Source organism: Centruroides sculpturatus, unplaced genomic scaffold, assembly GCF_000671375.1.
Source record: "Centruroides sculpturatus isolate CEXI.00-Female unplaced genomic scaffold, Cexi_2.0 scaffold995, whole genome shotgun sequence".
NCBI lineage: Eukaryota > Metazoa > Arthropoda > Arachnida > Scorpiones > Buthidae > Centruroides > Centruroides sculpturatus.
In genome coordinates, this window is record NW_019385527.1 from 248420 (window position 1) to 269848 (window position 21429).

The window sequence follows — 21429 nt, forward strand, 5'->3', positions numbered from 1 at the left end:
CTTGATATTGAAATTTCTTGATATTATTCCTTCATTCGTATATTTATTATTATACAAGAGGAAACAATACTCTGAAACTTACTTAATGTATGGTGTTTGCAATAAAACATATCCTTGCCTAAAACAGGCACGGAATAAAGCAGCATTATTAAAATTACCACAAAATAAAATATAAAAATGTAAATTTTTTGTAGTAAGTAATAAGATAACAATATCTTTGTGCGATAAAATTTTGTAAACTGTAATTGTATTAATCGTAATAAATAAATACTTTCATACAAATTGTACTAAAAAATGCTAATCGATATTTTTTGTAAAATCAATATTGTATCTTCTATTAAAATGTGTGCTGATTTTTATAGGTATAAAAATAATAAAATATATATATACACTAATACGGATTTTTTTTTTATAGAATAAAAATACATTATAAAAGTTAATTGGGTAATGTTATCCACTTTACCAATAGACAAAAATAGTATTCCATGTTTAAAAAATTATGTCAATTGGAATGTTATAAGTCAAAGAACTAATTTAACTAAAGAGTTTATTTCTGAATCCACAAATAATCTAAACTGGGAATTAATATGGAGAAAGTGTATTTCTACTCCATCCTTTGAAAAACTTATTAGACACGCAAAGTAAAATTTAATTTCAGAACATCAAGTACTAGACAAAGAATTCATGAATCGTTTTTCAGAACATCTCGAATAGAATAAATTACGAAAATTTTCCATTAAAATTTAAAAAGATTACAATTAGAATTTATTAGAATAAAATTATAAGTTTACATTGGAATCTAATTTCCCGTTATCAAATACTGAACGGTGATTTAATTCATCTAAATATATAAAATTACTTGTCCTGACTGACTGACTGACACTGATTCATCATCGCCCAGAGCAAACTGCTAAACCTAGAGAGGTGAAAATTGGTACACAGTTAGGGTATAGTACGCCATGGAAACGCACACTAAGAAGGGATTTTTCGAAATTTCCAAGCGGAGAAAAGGGAGAGCATTAATTAATTATTTAATTTAATTTAATTAATTAAGGCTTAACCAGAAGAACGGCTTCTGCTGTACTATTTTAGATGCGATTTTTTGTTTTTAACTTCGTATATTAGTAGGGTACGCCATGGGAATGCACACAAAGAAGAAATTTTTTTGAAATTCTCCAGCAGGGGGATAGAAAGAGCATTAAAGCTTAACCGGAAAAACGGCTTTTGAAATTCATTCCATACTTTCATTTAGATTGATAACATTTCAGACATTGTTATAAATATTTTCATATATTTCGATTTTTGCTTGCAACACCTCCGCAGGCGAAGTTGCAAGTAACAGCTAGTGATTAATAAAATAATTTATACTTGATATTAAATACCAAATAATTTAAAATACCAAAACCTAGATCAAAAATATATTGATGATAATTCACATAGTTTATTAATCAATATACTTTATGATATTTTTAATGTTCTTGATGATAAGATAAACAATTAAATAAATTTGAAGAAAAAAATATATAATTCTTATGTTTAAAATAAAATATACCTCAAAATTTATCGACTCATATGTAACAGCATAAGAAAGTAAAAAGATAAAAAATAAAGGTTTGCTTTAAAATTATGAACTTAAAAAAAAGTGTAATAAATTTTGATAAATATAATTTTTTTCTGATTTTTTTAAACGAGATTCTAAATTCGCATTGAGGGCTAAAGCATACTAATATCAAATGGAATATATACCCTTAACTGATATATAGTAGTATTCTTGTATAGTTAAAAATTATCTATTATATGTATTTGAATTTAGGGGAGATCGGGGCAAGATCGGCATGTTAAGCTTTACTTAAATTTTGTGTAATAAATACTGCTGTAAACTGAAAAAAAAGCTTTGCATATTGTCTATTGAAATGTTACCTTACTATAGAACTGGTTAAAACCTGCCAATTCAATATAAATGGAAAAAGATATTATATGGAATTGAACGAAAATAAAAATTTGCTTGATAATTCAACTACGCTTGTTGGAGAACAATAAAAACACTACACTCAACAAGCCACCAATAAAACTCAACTGCCTAACCTATAACCAAAGTCTCCTTTTAATTTGTTTTTTAAAAAAAGCGCTTGACAAACTTGCCCCGCATGCCGAAGTTGCCCCGATCTCCCCTATATAATAATTCTAAGTATACAATAAACAGTACAAATGTATTGTGTCTGTGAACAAATTTAATAAAATACCTGAAGATATTAGAATGATTTTGTTAGACATCAGGAATACGTACACATTTATAACACGATAAAGTAAACGATTCCTCTAAACATATATACTCCCCAGATAGGCTTTTAAATTTGGTTAATTTAATATTGAAATGAGGATAAATTAAACTAAGCAGGAAGATGATCTTAAGAAGTGTTGTTACATAAGAAAGAACGTTTAGGACAAGATAAAATTTTGCATTGTAATAAACGTAAGTAAAGGAGCACGCGCTACCCGACATTGGAAATAATGCAAAGTTCTTACCAAATCTTATGTATATACTGATATACTTATTGTAAATTTTTTGTAAAATTGATAATGTATTACTTATCACATAATTCTATATTTATGAAAGTAATACAATGAAATGTCAGTATCTCCGCTTTAACGAAATTTTCGGTACAAACATTTCGGTTTAACGTACTAAAAATTCTGTCTTTTACGAAAGAATACTTTCATTATAATAAAATATATAAATGCATACATCGTTCGTTATTAGTAAATAATGAGTATGATGTCAAACAATCCGGAAAGATTAAATGAACTGTCGGTTTCAACTGTCAACACTAATTTTAATTTTTGGTTATAGTTTCGTTTTGATGTGATTACTCTACAGTTTACTTGTTCTTAAGTTTACGAAAAAGATCGAGAATACTAAAAAACGACAGTAGTTTTCTTTGAAAAACAACATTCAAATATTTGATGACATCAAATTAGGAAGTAAACAAAAAGATATCCCTGTTGTCCTACTGGAATGCTGCGTCAAGGTACTGGATTTTATCAAAAATACTTTGAGTATAAAAACGACAAACACAAAAATTCGACTTTTTTTTTACCGGAAAATAACGGCTTCAAGCAAAAAGAACAATTAAAGAAACAAGATCTAAATTTCAATACAAGTATATCGTTATTTTAGTTATTCGTCGTGACATTTTTTTATAATATTTTTATCACAGATTAATTTTTTTCTATAGTTAAACGTGTAAAGCAGCATTAATATCAAATTTTAGGAATTTTTCTAAACTATTGTATAAATATTTCTGCTTTGAATTAAAATCAAATGCAAATTTTGGAACAACAAATTTACTGAAATACGTAACAAGAGAATTCAATATTTTTCAAACTTTTTGAATCAAACTCGTATAAAAATAGATTGAAAGTATTTTTGAATAACATAATTTATTCTAATTTATAATTTTAAATAAACTTCTAATTTAATAAATTGTCAAAAAATTATTATATTTTTAGCATAATGTGAAAACATGGAGAAAAACTTAAAGTTTTCATGCTTAAGTCAAAGTCTATGCAAGTGTTTTGGCAAACTTGGAAGAAACATTGCACAGCATCCGTATTACTTTATCTTTGTGCCTTCCATTTTTAGTGCCTTACTATCCGTTGGATTGTTCAACATGAAATATATTAATGATAACAATTACTTGTTATCTGCTGACAGAGGAAATATTTTTGAAATTCGACAATTCATAGACAAAACTTTTCCAATGAACACTTCGGAATTTTACGATTTACAAAGGATAACTCATCGTCCAGTCGTACCTGCGATCTACATAAAAGACAAAAAAGATAAAAACATGTTACAGAAAAGTATTTTACTGGAAGTTCAAATGATAAGCGAAATAGCAAATAACGTCACAGTGCATGTTGATAAAAGACAAATTGGTTACAACGATGTTTGTGGACGGATCTATGAAAAGTGCTTTGAAAATCCTATTTCTACTTTGTTAAATCATGCGGATGATGTGGTTTCTAAGAAACTGAAAATCAGGTATCCCATAGATATCGATCCTCTAACGTATTCATATAAGATAATGTTATTCAATTTAGGAGGTGTGATCGTTGATAAAAACGATTATATAAAAGAATTATACGCCATACGTTTAACATATCCATTGGACGATACTAACACAAGTAAAGCAGAGTGGAATAAAGCATGGAGTAAAGCATTTTACAGACGAATAAAAAAATGTAATTTGAAATGTGTCGAAATTTTTCTTGAACCATTTGCCTCAATGGATGATAAACTTATTGTAAATTTGCAGGAGATAATACCATTTATAAGCGTAACTATAATCGTGGTAAGTCTCTTCAGCATGCTGAGTAACATGACTAATAGTTGGATTAGAAGCAAACCGTGGATGGGTGTAGCCAGTGTCATGTCAGCCGGAATGGCTGTAGCTGCCTCGTTTGGATTACTATTTGCGTTTGGTGTAGAAAGCACATATTATAACGTTGCTCTCCCATTTGCAATTCTGGGTAGGTTATATAATACGTTATATAATGTGTACATTTATTTTGTGACTAATATTTTGAAATTGTTTTTCAGTGACAGAAGTGGACGATTCTTTCGTAGTGATCGCGTGTTGGAGAACAACTAATACTCGTGATCCAGTTGAAAAGAGAATGGAAGATACGTATTCGAAAGCAGCAGTGTCCATAACTATAACTTCGTTAACCAACTTTTGTTCTTATTGTATTGCAATGAACTGTCCATTTCCAATAATTAAAATATTCAGCTATTATGCTGCTACTTGTATCTGTTTTACGTATTTCTTTCAGCTGACGTTTTTCGGAGGTTGTCTGGCATTGAGTGGATACAGAGAAGAGAAAGGGCTTAATCCCATTTCTTGTAAATCTGTTTCAGGTGAAGAAAAGTTTATTATATAATTATAAAAATTTATTTCATTTACACGTTATAATATTTCTGATTTAAAATCAACCGGAGAAAAAGTGAAAAAGTAAATGGAAATAACTATATAAAATATTAGTGGATTTTTATTTTGTACTTCACACTTCTTTAATGTAAATTCGTTCTGATGAGTGAGAGTCAAAAAATTAATAAACACTGCTGGAATGTTATACGAAATCGTGTACTTGAAATCTTTAATACAGGTAACCCCATATAACACGGTGCTTTTATAACATGGGTTCCCTCTAACACGGTTCTGGAGTTGGGTAAAACCCTCGTACAACATAAAATGTAATAAAGTGTGCGTTCTTTTATACCTCCGCGTAACTCCGCGAGAGTATTCTAATTGTTTTCGTGGCTACTTTGAATGCTCTTTAAACAAATAATTTATTTAAAGGTTAAATTTTACAATTGGGACCTTTCATTTGCCTCTAAAAGCTGATTTTAAAATTATAGTTTCCTCCATCACGATACTATCGATAGTGCGGGCGCCACCATCTTACTTTCACCGTCGTTCCTAAATGCCTACAAACAGCAGAGCACTCCCCAGACTCGGGACACCTCGAAATTTCGAGATATGCAAAAGATTTGAGGTTTTTTTTTCTATATGTGTGGATGTTAGACTGTGTGAGGGGCATGATTTTGTTTACCCTGTTTGAAGCCTAATAATTTCTGTGGTCAGAATAGTTAGAATCGGAGTCAGATGAGGACACAGGAGTTAGTTATTAAGCGTCAAAGTGGTTGAACTAAATCGTGTCCCCATACACATTCTAACATCGTATTCGAGAATATCTTAACGGGTTTTACTGTATTATTATAAAATGACAAAAACGCTTACATTGAGGGTAGAGTTTTATTTTTTTTTAATTTTGAACGCTAATAACGAGTAAAATATTCATTAAGACATATGACACATGACCCCTTTTATGTCTTCACCCTGTTGATCTTTTATTAAGAACCAAAATTTAATAGTAGAGAAGAAAGTGGTATTATGGAACCCCAATTACATTTTAGTGAATTGTAAACAAGATATCATAACTACACCCACATTTTTTTGTGCGGAAAATATCGGTAACTATTAAACTAAATGTTCCTAATTGGATTTTTCGCTAGTGTAATTATAAGTATGGTTTTTGAAGGCTTTTGTATAAAAAGTCAGAAAGTAGGCTTAGAGAAAATCGGATGGTAATATGGAACCTTACTGTATATCTTCAAAAATGCTTTAATGTAGCCAAAAACAAATAGGAAAGGACAAAAAATGTTAAATACAGTAGAACCTCGATTATCCGGACTAATTGGGGATGAAGGTAGTCCGGATAAGGAAAAATCCGGATAATCGAAAATCCGTATAATGGAGGTCCGGATAATGGAGGTTCTACTGTAATTACAAAATTATTTACTCCAATGTATTTTATCGCAAATATGCTTTTATAATAGAAAAATATGACCTCCATCAACAATATATATTCCAGCAGCTCTTTTTCGATATTCTCGGGAAGAACTGTCTTTCTACCTAGTGTCTTTTTCACAAATTGCTCCGGACGAATGTCTGCTTGCAAAGAGAGAGTTCGGAGAAATTGAGTTTTATATTACTGTAAACGCACCAATGAAGTCCGTAATTCACGCACCGCCATCTTGAATTAACTTATGTCTGTCGAGACCAAAATTTTAAAAACGTGAACATCACAGAGATTAATATGTATCCTTAAGTCTCTGGAACGGAATACATGCACCAGTGAACCTACAACTACACTATTTATATTTTTAAAATAATTAAATTCACTTAGCATTCAAAACTTACGAATTTTGAAAAAAACAAATTTGCTGATTAAATACGTTCAACCGTTTAACTGAAGTAAAACGTGTTTTCCCCTCGCTATGGATGTTTGACTAGTGCAGTTCAGACACAATCCGCTACAGTTCGCCATTATCGTCAGTTCGAAATGGAGTGGTTCCATAATACCACCTTTTCCTCTATTAATGCCCCTTTATACGCAAGCCACAGTGCCACATTTCGTTTCTTAAACTTTACTGATTCTGAAATATTGTTTAATATCTCAGAACAGAAAATAAAGAAATTAAACAAATTAGATGTTAACACACAGGCGCGTGCTAATTTTTCCCCCTTTATTGACTTTTTTGTGTGGTTCGGGAGATTTTTAAACGTACAGATTTCCAAAAAATAAAAACCTGGAGGGTCAAATTGGACGCGATTCCAATACTTTTCCGTTTTATATACAGAAGAAGTTGGTAAGTAAAAAGGAGTCGGAGTCGGCGGATTTTTTGACGACTCCGACTCCACAGCCCTGAACATTTCATTTTTATAAGTAACTTTTTGATTTTTTAGTTTTGCCAAATTTAATTTTCTTTCATTTTGCGTAATGAATGTAATTGTGTTTTTAATATTTTTTCAGAATGCAGCATAACTTATAACTATGAAGAAGAGATGCAAGAAGATATTTTCATGAAGTTCTTCAAGGACAAAGTTGCGCCGTTTCTTCTTTATTCTCCAAGCAAAATTATTATATTACTTGTCTATGTCGTTAGTTTATCATTAGGTATATGGGGAATCATTTCTTTGAATGAAGGTCTTAATGTATTCGGTTTTTATCCCAAAAATTCCGAAATTACCCGAGCATTTCGGGTATATTATAAATATTTTACTGAATATCCATTTACTATTCACATAGTGATTAACGAAACTTTGGATTATTCAAATCCAGTTGTTCAGAAGTCATTAGACCAGATGATTGAGAAGTTTCAGTCTCATCCAAACGTGGCAGATATGGATATTTCTTGGTTGAAGTATTACAAAGATTTTCAACAGCATTCAGCAGCGAAATATTCTTTTATGGGATACGATTTATCCACTAAACAAGATTTCATCGATGCTTTACGGCAGGTGTTCCTGAAATTTCCAGGAGCCAAACATTACCAGAATGATATCGTATTTAATCATAATTATACCGATATTATTTGCAGTCGTTTTTTTCTTTTAGCAAGAAAAGTCTCGGATAGAACCACGGAGTCGAAAGTAATCAAAGATATACAAAAAATGGCGGAGGAATTTCCTTTCTCCGTTCTTATTCACACCATGATATCGCCATTCGTCGAGCAAAGTATCGTTATTAGAAAAGTCATTTTTCAATTTTTTTGGATGACCTCGTTAATAAATCTTGTGATTTTTGTTTGCTTTAATCCAAATATTGTGTATTCGGTTGTCGTAGCTCTGTGTATTTCGTCTATTACGATACAAACCCTGGGTTATATGTCGTTGTGGGATGTCGACTTGGACATCGCCTCTATGTCTTACTTTGTAATCTGTATGGGTTTTTGTGTTAATTACCCTACTCATATATGTTATTCTTTTCTCATTTCGTCAGATAAAACCATAAAAGGTAAATTGCAGCATAGTTTATATAATGTGGGTTTTCCGATATTTCAGGGCGCATTCTCAACCGGAATAGGTGTGTTGATTGTTTTACACAAAACTGTGTTTCTGAGTAGAGTATTCGTTAAAATAATTGTTATAATTGTGGCACTAACTACGTTTCATGCTATACTCTTAATGCCTTTCGTATTTTCTATCATTTGGTGTTGCATTAATATAAACAAAGCAAGAAAAAAAGCATATATTTTATAACATGGAATGTAGGGTTTGAGCATGACCAAATAAACACATTAACTGGTTTATATAAACGAATTTACTTTTAACAGAATGATTTTGTTCTTTTTCAAAATGACAACAAATTGAAACAAGAAACATGTATTCATATAATCACCAGTTGTATAGTATATTTTAGTTTTTTATATCAACTGATTATAGTTGAATACAGAGCAAGATTGTCAAAACATAGAGAAAGATTGCTTAATAAAGCTTTTTTGTTTATTATGGTATTGTTCTATGCTTTGTTATATCTATTAAACTGCCTTACATAGTGAGGTCGAAAACTATTCCAGATTTGAACTCCTTGTTGGGGTAGAATCGTGTAAGGACACGGTTCTACCCCAATAGGCCTTTATATTTTTAAACTAGTAACGATCACCATCGCTAAAAAAATAGTTAAGGAAGAGACCGTCGGATATTGAATGCGTGGCCGCTGATTGGTCGGCATACCATCACATCACCACCGGACCTCCGACAGATATGTAGAGTGTGTGCAAAATATGTTACAGTGGTGTGATCCTCAACCAGCACTAGTTGGTTGAGGATCACACCACTGTACACAGTGCTCAGCTGCTGAGCACCGGTAACCGTTGATTGGGCGGCAGGGAATCACGCCACACGTTATTTGCATAGTGCTACAGATCGGTAAGCACTTATTGGTCGTCCAACCCGATATCGATGGCTATAAAAGGATTAATGTCGAAGCGTGAAATTTAAGTTTACTTCCCCACGGGAACTTCGGGAAATCCGTATGTCCAGCGGGGTCATCGGGCCAGGCGAGGATGGCTATTGTTACCGCAGGGTCATCACCTCTTTGGCACCTTGTCAGGATGTCACCACTGTGTCTTGCGGACAGACACGGAAAACGAATTGGCCGTTTATCTCGTTATTTTGAATGGTCGCGTGTGCGGACTTTCGGATCCGGAATGGAAGCGGAAGGAGAGAGCCAAAGGAAATACACTCCACAAGTTTTTAATTAATAATAATACCCGTTTATTATTCGTTATTGACTATTTACAAGCTGTATATTATACATGTTTAGCTAATGCTAATCAGAAACTGACATATTGCGTAACTACTACGATCCTAACAACGAGAGAAAGAGTTCACATTAAGTTCGCGCGAGGATAAATACCTTTAGAAATTGTAGAATGATGTTCAATGTTTTCACACTATTTGGAGTGGCAACGAGTCCTTCGAAATTGCGACAAGTTTCTCGGAGTGGCGGCGATTAGGAACAGTTAGGACGGCGACGAATAGCAAGCGGCGGCCAACACACGACAGGTCAAAGATAACTCGAAGAATCTCCCCGACTCATCGACCCTTCCCCCTTATATTAGGGAGTCTGCCCTGAATTTTTTCCATGGCCTTATTAGGAATTTTTTCTAACCCCGTCTAATAGTTAATTTTTTTGTTGGAGATTCCGGGTGACATACTCGGATGACCATCTTCAACTAGGAAATAAGTCCGTTTTTTGTTTTGTCTCTTTAATCTTTTCTCTGAACAAAAATTTATATATTTGAACAAAATAATTTCACTAAGTTCGGCTCTCACCATTTTTTGCGATAGGTTGTTACTTGCTTAGCACTTGGCTGGGGGACTTGTCTTCCACCCGATAGGGATGCTGTACTGTACAAGAGTAGAATGTACTGGATGCCAAATCGGTGCTACCGATTGAAGCGTTCAATAAACTTTATTGACGATCGGAACTTCAGAATGTACAGTACATCAGTTTCGTATAAGTTAGGTTTGGAACTTAAAGTGTGCCTCAAAGTTCGAGTCAAGTCAGGATTCTCTCGCTGTCTGTTCATCAACCGCTGGAAGAAGGATACTTCTAGCCAACAACTCGTCGATTCGTCGTTTGCTGTCTTCTCGACGAACCAATTCAGCATATTAAACTATCTGGCCTTTGTTAATGTAATTTGCGCACCGAGTTGATCGCCAATTGTGTGACAAACGAACATTTTAAACTTCACTCTCTATAACTAGATTTGATAAAAAGACTTAATCTTTGATTTATAAAGTAAAAATTCAAATCAACCAACCACTATTAGTACGTCCGAATTGGCCGAATGGCCGATCTGTCAAGGTGGCAACCTACCACTCTGGGGGACCTGGGATAGGATCCGGACGGGGATCAAGGAAACTCCAGGAACTTTTCGGGAGTAGTCCGTTCAGATATGTCGGGCTCCGTTTCTCACCACCCGATCGCCCCATTGTGGGCCTGGCCGAACCCATAACGGGCCTGCTATAAGAGGCCTCTTAGTGCCCACAGGGCACAAAAGTAAATAAAAAGAAAGTTCGTCTGAATTTTTAATTAATAGAGAGATTGAGGTGCAAGTTCAAACGTTACTTTTACACGGCAAGCAGAAGTACACGGTTTACGTTCTCCAAGAAAAAATCGATGCGGCAGACGTTCACAACATCAAGTGACTCAGTGAACGTCGCGAGACTCACAGGAAATTTGTTGAAAATATGGCGGATAAGTGTAACATCGAGGTTTACCAGCGAAGGTAAATAAACAAATTAAACTATTTTAAAGTATTTATAGGATGTTTAATAACATTAAATTATTATTTTTAATTAGCGTGGGAAATTTCTCCTACCGTACGATCGGACGATAGGACTACCTCATACTTTTGTCGAGAGAAGTAGTGGCTTATGTAAATTCGAAAGCAGCTCGAAAAATTAATTTTTTGAAAATATTCAAACGTATTACGCTATTGATAGTAGAAGATGCCGGGGAAGAACAAACCTACCTTAAGATAAGCTATTATGAAGACAAATATATGTAAAATCTATATTACTTACTAAAAATTTAATAATTAAATAATTTCTGGATTAAAATCGTCTGTTTCTTTACAATGTTATTCGTATCTGCTTAAATAATCGTTATTTTAATAAAATAGCTCATAATTTTAAACCCCCGAACACAAAAAAATGAAGTTTAAGCCGATCGTCTACTCGCCATTCTAGACGTAGCGACCGCCATTATCGACCGTCCAGAATTGCCAGATTGCAGCGCTTGACGGTCCGCCATTTTTGGGCTTAATACGACGGCCGCAACCTCTCTAATCACTTCAAGACTTGTTATCCGATCACCTATCGATGGTATCTTTCTGCCTAAGAAATATTTCAGGATAATTCACGACAGGATGTTTTGTAGTCGTCGAAAAATTAATATCATTCTATTTTTCTTTTATGTAAGGCGTTATACTCCTGTTACTCGTAGTTAGTTTTATACTAGTAAACTTTCGATTAATCAACTGACCAATTTGCTTAAAGAGATATAATTACATTTGTAAATAAATTTCTTCCAACTTTTGAAAGCGAAAAGAATCGTATAGTTAGTCAAAAAACCTTTCTCTCAAAAATACAAGATGAAAATGCTTTCTATTGATGAGAGATTTATTGAGAAAGTTTAAACAGGTTAAAGCATCGACGCAACACTTCGAAACAATACTTTAGAAAATACAGCTTAATAAACAGATTAGAAGTATTAATAATATTAAAATTAAAGAAAGAAATTTCATACTAATCTTTTTACCTCTTTTAAAGCGGTCAAAATTTTGTTCGTAAAGCGAATTGTTCGAAAAGCGAAAAATAAATATACTCCATAAATATTAGAATATGAGAAATAAATATCTATTATTACCTCATATACGAATTTATCACTTTTTTTCGTTACACAATACGATAATAGAAATTAAATATAATCGGGAAAATGGTGTATATAAACTTTCATATTGTTAGCGTGACAAATTAACAAATTTTAATTCATATCTAAAATGTTTAATTATAGAATTTGTTTTTATAGAATCTGAACTACAAAGTGACAACATACTAAGAATTAATCTTAACGCTCGAAAAGTTTTTCGTGTCCATTGCTATCTTAAAATAATTGATTTTAAATTAAAATTAAAATATAAAATAAAATTCATAAATGCCAATATATTAATATAATGTATTTGCTTCAGTTAAAGGTTATCTACAACTTGATACATCTTCCAGAGGGATCAACTGTTTCTCCTTCTGTACATTTACATTCATAACCTTTTTGCAAACTTGCAACTTTTACACATTTAACGGATAGCAGTGTACTTTCTTTATAACCGAGTTCTCCATGCTCGCAAACATTCAAATCTGTAATGTAGATTACATTTATTCACTTATAGAAACATTCTTGTTTTAAAGTTAATTTACCTGTGCAAGTTTCATTCGAATTTTTTCTTTGCTTTGGGCGACAATGACACGAAAACGAATTACTTTTCGTTGGAACAATACAAATTGCATTTTCCTTTAAGCACTTTTCGTATCCTACGTTTCCTTTCTGACACGGATCTTAATACATAAATAATATTATTGTTCATATATACAAAACATGTCTATATATAATCAAACAATATTGAATTAATAGAGTTTAGTACATACCATTATCGCTAATTATATTAATTTCGTTATTCTTCTTATTCGTTATACCTAAAAATATTAAAATTCCTAATTTAAATAAATTTGTAAAATTGATATTTGTATGCTAACGATAAGTTTACCATGATACTTCTTCAGACATCGACCACTTCGATCCGTAGCGTAATTCTCCGGACAGACACAAAAGTATCTCTTATACCTTCTGACATCCCGCACGCAAACTGCATTATTGATATTACATTCTAAGAAACCGACTTCCCCTTCGTCACATTCGGTAATTTCTAATAAATTACAAATTATTATTTTTAAGAGATTCTGTTAAGATATTCAAACGCCTTGTCCATCCGGTTGTCAAACCGATAGAACCAAGACAACTGCAACATTAGTGTATATAAGGTCTACAGATACAACGCACATACCATTACATTTTCCTATTTTGGACTTCTTATATCCTGGTCTACATTCACATTGATAACCAATTTCGTTATCAAAATTATGTAAACACACTGCATCTCTCCTGTTGCAATCGCTAAAGCCTTGGTGTCCTTTGTAGCACATCTTGGTATCTGAATTAAAATTTTAATCTTAAACTGTTCCTGATTGAAAACAGAATTTTTATAATTTTCTTACCTATACATCTTCCGTGATTATTTGGAGCATAATCGGGTGAACATTTGCATACGAACCCATTTGATATAGAACTATTCAGTTTGCAGTTTGTTATTAACATTTTTTCATTCTTTGATACTTGAAAAAGCTGTGACACCTCGACTTTTACAGCAACTGTAATGACATTCTCATTCTCGTCGTTTGTTTTTATTGCTAACATTTCAAAATTCACAATATATTCCAAAATTTCATATAAATCGAAAACACCACATTAATTTTAATGCAATTTTTCAACAAAAATTGCGACAATTTTCAATAATGTCGTCGATGTAACAATTTCCAATTGTTGCAATTGTTGAAGAAAAATGAAAAGAAGTTTCGAAAGTATTCGTTTGCGATTTTCCAGTGAAAAAATGAAGAAAGAGAGGTAAATTTAATCAAAAGTAATGTATAACAACGCCATTTCTTTGATATTCATTTAAAATTTCATCAATTTATTTATAATAGAAGTGATGGCGCTGAACCCAACGGTCAGCAAAATCGGAATTATTGGATTAATAATGTAAGATATTCAATTTCATTAATGACTTAAAAATTAATTTTTCGATTAAATATAAATTAACAGGTCTTTACTCGATTTTCAAATATGCATTAAGAGTGACAAATATTATTATCTTAACTTTCCGTAGGATTTCTGTGATTTGTCTGTCAATGAGTGTTTCTCCGTGTACAAAAGAGATTCGCAATTGCAGGGGAACAAACCCAAGAAAATTGGACGATTTAAACAGTTTTTCAAAAGTATATTTTGTAAACTGTTTCTCTGTTGTTGCGTTAAAGAAGAAACTTCCGATTCACGGGTAACACTCGCGTTTCTTTGCTTTTCTCTGTTTTTCAATTAACAAACTTTGAAACTAAAATATTTTATAATTGTAGAACTGCGAATCGGAGGATTTTCAATCTGGACTTGAACGTCTAAACAATACAAAAGAGTAGTACAAATTTCAAAAAATTGGTGAAGGATCTTTTGGCACAGTGTATGTGGGTCGGTCTAAAAGTTCCGACAAAGCAATCGCTGTCAAAGCAATCAAGAAACAACGCTGTTTCCTAAATCAGGTATGCATTGAGCCTTGGTTTCGATATTCTTTCTATGTAAAAACGATACAATATCTGTAACGAGAATGTACTACTTTATCCAAGAATGCACTACTTTCAAAGTAGTACATTCTTGGTAGAATCCAAGAATGTACTACTTTATTTTATTTTTGAAGTGTGTACACCTGACTGAAGAAACACAGTTTATTTATATAATAATGTAGTCAATTCTTTTCAAAAATCTTCTAAAAACAACTAATACATAATACAGTCGACCCTCCTATAATTACGGTCCCAATAATTACGATTCCTATAAAACTGCGAAAAAATTGTAACGGTATCCGTAAAAAACAGTAAAACACCCCCTATAATTACGTTAAACGTCATCGGGCAGCCGAACTACTTTCCCGCCGTCCATAGCGCCACCCTACGGAGAGATTTCTATCGTCTGGACGGTATTATATAAATTATATATGAATTAGGTACTGTACATATAATTATATATTAATTATATATAAATTAGGTACTGTATATATAATTATATATTAACTTATTGTAACTTTGTTATAATTAAATATATAATTTCCGCCGTCTAGCGTGGCGCCACGCTACGGAGATTTTTACGCTAACTATCGTCTGTCAGTATGTAAATTAGGTACCGTAAGTCTAATACAGTACTGTAATTTTATACATTTCTTGTGAAAGAAACATTTCTTATTCAACGGCGATTAAAATTATTTATATTAATGATGTCTCCGAAGTTCAACGAAGTTTTCACAGAAAAATAAGTTGTTAGAAATCGGCCGCTCTTTGCTGAGCTGTTCCGCGACGAAAACAATGTTGAGCAATGGCAATGTCGAATGGTGACACTCGGTAAGTAATCCTACAATTTTTTGTTTATAGCGTAGTTTATACGGATTATTCCCAAAAAATATATACGTATTTTGGAAATGTTGAGTCGGATTAGTCTAGAATCGATTAATTTTATGGAAGAAAACCTTTCAATCAGCCGTAGTCCGTAAACTTTACACGTATCGGGCTGTGATTGGAACGACTCGTAAGAAATCGGATTCCTAAAAAATGGAACGTATCTATGATCTTATAGGGGGTCGACTGTATATTAATTTCATATTACGTATATATTAATTATACTTTTTTATTTACAGGAATTCGATATTCTCAAAGAAGGAACTGCTTGGCGCCGCGTATCCAGTCATCCTCACATTGTCACTTTTATTGGTATTTTCGAAACTGATATTAGGTAAGCTTTATTTTTTTGATATTACTGATTTGTAATATCTTACGTGTGTCGGGTAATAAACTATTCGTGTTTTTCAGTCACTGTTTCGTCTGTGATTACGTGAATGGAGAGAATTTGACCGACTTCTTGGAAATAAACGGAATATTATCGGAATTCCAAGCTAAGACGATCGGTGCACAACTTGCTTCGGCCATCATTTACATTCACGATAAAGGTATTTTATCTAAATATATTTATACATATAAATTTTCTTACGCATGCACGGTGTGACAAATTATTTTACTCTCTCCGATAGAAATTATTCACAGAGATATAAGCTCAAACAACATCTTAATAGATAAAAAAAAATGGAGCACATTTGATTGACTTTGGTCTATGTACAGTAAGTACTGTACGCCTCTTACTTTTCTTCAATTGTACTTTTCTTATAATTTCATTTTTTCAGTTCGAACGCCGTCCAACAGACTTCTGCGGCACTCTGTTCTATTTATGCCCAGAAATTCTTCAACAGACAGAATACGGTAAGAAATGTTACTTACATTTAATGGATTTTTTATTTCTTTTTTTTATTGGTGAAATCAATGTATGGCTTACAGACGCTTACTGCGATTGGTGGGCGTTTGGAGTTGTATTATACCAGATTCTGGTTGGAAAAACTCCAATAGAAGTTTATCTAGAAACACTTATGACCTTTGACGATTTCCAGACATTGCTGATAACGGAACAAATCAAAAGTAAGTATCAATTCAGAATTCGTTAAGAGAAAATGGAAACGGTGATTAATATAAAAATGTCATTGCAGTTGTTGAAAAAGTGGAGTTAACGTATCCTTTTGAACTATCGGAGGATGCCAAACAAATAATCCAGGATTTGTTACAGAAAGTAAGTTTATAATGCATTTTATGTAACTAATTTTCTGATTTTTGTACTATACATTTCACGAGAAAAAAATTTTTTTGAATATTTCTTATATGTCGTGTTGTTTTATTTTGATATATTACACGTTTTATATTACCTTACGTCACATATATATTACCTCTTTTAAAATTAATATGAACTTTTTAAAGCATTTTTAAATTTCTTTCTGAATCATTTCACTATTAGTTAATTACGTTAATCGCGCAATGAATTCCGGTTTTTAGTAACTGAGTTAATTACATTTTAATTATTGATAAGAAATTTAAAAAGTCATCGACGTAACTCGCCTCACTTGTTTGTTTCATTGCAATTTCCCTGATATCACTATACAAAGACGAAAGTATGATAATTGAATCGAGAAATTGGAAAAATTCTAATTAACTATCATTATTGTTGACCATTTCAGAATCCTGAAGAACGTCTTAGAGAAAGAAAAATCAAAAAACATAAATTTTTCGATGATGTGCAGTGGCCAATAATGCCGAAGACTTGAGTCATTATTTAAGACATGCACAGAATTGTTCGAAAGGATTATTTCTGTCCTTTCATTTTTTATTATTATTACTATTTTAAGTATAAAATTTACATTGTACATACACAATGGTTTTGTTTTAATTTCAAATTTTATTCGTTATAAATGAAGCGTAATTAATTACTAATGGTTTCCGCACGTTTTGATTATGTTACGTGTCTGACCATCGTATCATCCGCATATTAAATGCATTTTTATAAATTATATGTAATTAGGAATCGCTGAATGACTTATGAATGAAAGAAGGGTTTTCGAAAAATCTTATAAAAATATACGAGTAAAACGAGCAATTATTTATTGTGATATGGTCACAATGCCGGGCTGCGATTTTTAATCATAATTTTAATTTATTTGATTTAAAATACATACTTGTCACCTCAAGCGGTAGTATTATGCCTTTATATATCATACTTTTCCTTCAAAAAAGAGTCGTACCGGCTATGTAACTCCGTTTTGAAAATTATAGAGAGACAAACAGACAATCGGACAAACGTCCGACGGTGGGAATTTATAGGTCTAGAATTTTTTAAATTGCAGGCCAATTAGCTTCATGAATTGATGCTTAGTATTTAAAATTAAGTCTGTTTTAATCAAGAGTTCAGTTTAAAAATTTCTTAAAGTTTCAAATGCATAAAATAAATTCGGCATTAGTAGTGTTAAAATTGCAGTGTAAAAATGCAATAAACGTTTAATTACCAAAGTGCAGTTTGTACATAAACAGAACTTAGTAACATCACAATATACTCTTCGATACGTCTTGTGAAGACTTTTTTGTTTTAAAAGATATGAAAAATAAACGGAAAATAAGACAAGGAATTAATTTTAAGAAACAATAAAAAAATTAAATAATAAGATACATTGATACGTAAAATTGTAGAAAAAATCACGTACAATTTTGATAACTTAACTCTTTTGAATTGACGATGACAATTCCCAGGACGTTAACAAGAACTTTTTATGACTGCCTTTTAATTGCACCTTTTTATATCAATACTTTCGCAGCAGACTATGCCAAATGGCATGCATTTGCATACTTTAAATTAATCGGCTTTAACTGTTGTAATATTTTAGTATGTTTTTAAAACAGCTTTTTTTATGTAGAGTTTTCTGAACATGTTGTAACATTCTCTTTGCTTATATTACAACCAGGGCTGTGGAGTCGGAGTCGGAGTCGTGGAGTTTTGGTATTTTAGCCGGAGTCGGAGTCGGAGTCGTCAAAAAATCCGCCGACTCCGACTCCTTTTTACTTCCCAACTTCTTATGTATATAAAACGGAAAAGTATTGGAATCGTGTCAAATTTGACCCTCCAAGTTTTTTTTGCAAAGCTACGCATTTGGGGACCTCCCAAACCCCCTCAAAAAAGTCAGTAAAGGGGAAAAATTCGCATGCGTGTGTGTCTTGGCATCTAATTTGTTTAATTTCATTATTCTCTGTTTTGAGATATTAAACAATATTTCAGAAAGGGTAAAGTTCAAGAAACGAAATTTGGCACAGTAGTTTCTGTTTAAAGAGGCGTTAATGCTATTAAATTTTGGCTCTTAATTAAAGGTCGACAGGGTACAGACATAGAAGGATTCACGTGTCATTTCTCCAATGCGGTCGAACTAATGAATATTTTACTCGTTATCAGCGTTCACAATTTTTAAAAATAAAACTCGTCTCTACTCTCAAAATTAAGGTTTTTGTCATTTTATAATAGTACAGTAAAACCCGTTAAGATGTTCTCGCTTAAGATATTAGAATATGTATGGGGGCACGATTTAGTTCATCCACTTTGAAGCTTAGTAACTTCCGATTCCGATTCAAAAACCACAGAAGTTATTAGGCTTCAAACTGGGTGAACAAAATCATCGTGCCCCCCCGTAAACACAGTCCAACATCAATGCATACAGGAAAAAAATAGAATCTTTTGCGTATCTCGACATTTCGTGATGTCCCGAGTCCAAAATTATGAAAATTTGGGAAGGGGTCATTTTTTGACCGATGGCTACACTTTCCCTCTGTTATATATAACAGCCGGAAAAGTAAAAATAATCGAATACATATTTNCCAGGGCTGTGGAGTCGGAGTCGGAGTCGTGGAGTTTTGGTGTTTTAGCCGGAGTCGGAGTCGGAGTCGGAGTCGTCAAAAAATCCGCCGACTCCGACTCCTTTTTACTTCCCAACTTCTTATGTATATAAAACGGAAAAGTATTGGAATCGTGTCAAATTTGACCCTCCAAGTTTTTTTTTTTTTTTTTTTTTGCAAATTTACACGTTTGGAGACCTCTCGAACCCCTCAAAAAGTAAATAAAAATTCAGAGGAAAAATTTGCGTGCGTGTATGTGTTGGCGTCTAAATTCTTTAACTTCTTTATTTTTCTGTTCTGAGATATTAAACAATATCTCAGAATGGGTAAAGTTTAAGAAACGAAATGTGGCACTGTGGCTTGCGTATAAAGGGGCATTAATACTATTAAAGTTTGGTTCTTAAAGTTAAAGGTGAACAAAGTGAAGAGATAAAAGTGGTCCTGTGTGATATCTCTTAATGAATATTTTACTCGTTATTAGCGTACAAAATTAAAAAATAAAAAATAAAATTTGTCTCTACCCTCAAAGTAAACTATTTTGTCATTTTATAATAGTACAGTAAAACCAGTTAAGATGTTCTCGCTTAAGATGTTATAACGTATATGGGGAAACGATTTAGTTCAACCACTTTGACGCTTAATAATTAACTCTTGTCTTAAACCATCTGAGTCCGATTCCAATCACTCTGACTACAGAAATTATTAGGCTTCAAACAGAGTGAACGAAATTATGTCTCACATACACAGTCTAACATCCACACAGAAAAAAACCTCGAATTTTTTGCATATCTCGAAATTTCAAGTTGTCCTGAGTCCAAAAATGTAAAAATTTGGGAAGGATAATTTTTTCACCGATCGCTACACCTTCCCTCTATAACAGCCCTTATATATAACAGCCGGAAAAGTAAAAGTTATCGAATACAATATACATATAATCAAGACAAGTTGATAATGATAATAATAATAATAATAATAATGCAAAGAACAGTTACTAATAGATCCAGTCATTCTACGGCAAGCACACAAACAACACAGAAACATACACAAGGCATATATAGACTACAGAAAAGCATTTGACAGTGTTCTACACAGTTGGTTGCTACATATTCTACACATGTACAAAATACATCCATCACTCATTGCATTCTTCGAAAACACTATGCAGCACTGGAAAACAACGCTACATCTCAGGGTTAGTAACACTTCCATACAAACAAACGAAATATTCATTAGGCGAGGAAATTTTCAAAAAGATTCCTTGAGTCCTCTTTGGTTCTGCCTAGCCCTGAACCCATTATCCAACATGTTAAACAACACACAATATGGCAACAATATCAGACATGAAAAAACAACACAGTTTACGCTGTCACATCTCATGTACATGGACGACATAAAACTTTATGCATCCACGCAGAAACAACTTCATCAACTCGTACAAACCACACACTCATACACTAAAGACATACAAATGGAGTTTGGCTAAGACAAATGCAAAACACTTCACATAGAAAAAGGAATTCCGAAAAAAGAAGATTTTGCACTTGGAAATGGGGACATTACTGAATCCATGGAAGAGGGCGAGTTCTACAAGTATTTAGGATTCCAAGAGGCCAAACTAACAGAACATACACAAATAAAGCAAAGATTAATTAAAAAATACCAAAGTAGGTTAAATGCCATTTTCAAAACACAGCTAAATGCAAAACACACAGTTAAAGCAATAAACACATATGTTATCCCAGTACTCACATACTCTTTTGGAGTTATACATTGGACTCACACAGATCTCGAGCAACTCCAAAGGAAAACAAGAACAACGCTTACTAAGCATAAACAACATCATCCTAAATCCGCCACAGAAAGATTAACCCTTCCACGTAAAGAAGGC

General features: G+C 32.6%; 2 protein-coding genes and 1 long non-coding RNA gene across 3 annotated transcripts; 2 read left to right on the forward strand and 1 right to left on the reverse strand.

The window, feature by feature from the left end:
* Window positions 1–3671: 3671 nt before the first annotated feature.
* On the forward strand, window positions 3672–8004 carry LOC111639842 (patched domain-containing protein 3-like). The gene is made up of 4 exons (XM_023385793.1): window positions 3672–4533; window positions 4604–4921; window positions 7381–7913; window positions 7966–8004. The coding sequence occupies exons 1-4, from the start codon at window positions 3672–3674 to the stop codon at window positions 8002–8004; spliced, it is 1752 nt and encodes a 583-aa protein (XP_023241561.1).
* A 4579-nt stretch (window positions 8005–12583) lies between these two features.
* LOC111639825 (fibrillin-1-like) lies at window positions 12584–13988 on the reverse strand. The gene is made up of 6 exons (XM_023385780.1): window positions 13692–13988; window positions 13481–13627; window positions 13184–13342; window positions 13065–13112; window positions 12837–12974; window positions 12584–12776 (listed from the first exon to the last, which is right to left on the reverse strand). Exons 1-6 carry the CDS (start codon window positions 13888–13890, stop codon window positions 12622–12624), a joined length of 846 nt encoding a protein of 281 aa, XP_023241548.1. The 5' UTR covers window positions 13891–13988; the 3' UTR covers window positions 12584–12621.
* Window positions 13989–15928: 1940 nt separating this feature from the next.
* On the forward strand, window positions 15929–16905 carry LOC111639831. Its single transcript, XR_002759153.1, has 6 exons — window positions 15929–16023; window positions 16101–16237; window positions 16319–16405; window positions 16469–16544; window positions 16620–16757; window positions 16826–16905. It is a non-coding gene; the product is annotated as an uncharacterized LOC111639831 (long non-coding RNA).
* The last annotated feature ends 4524 nt before the right edge of the window (window positions 16906–21429 follow it).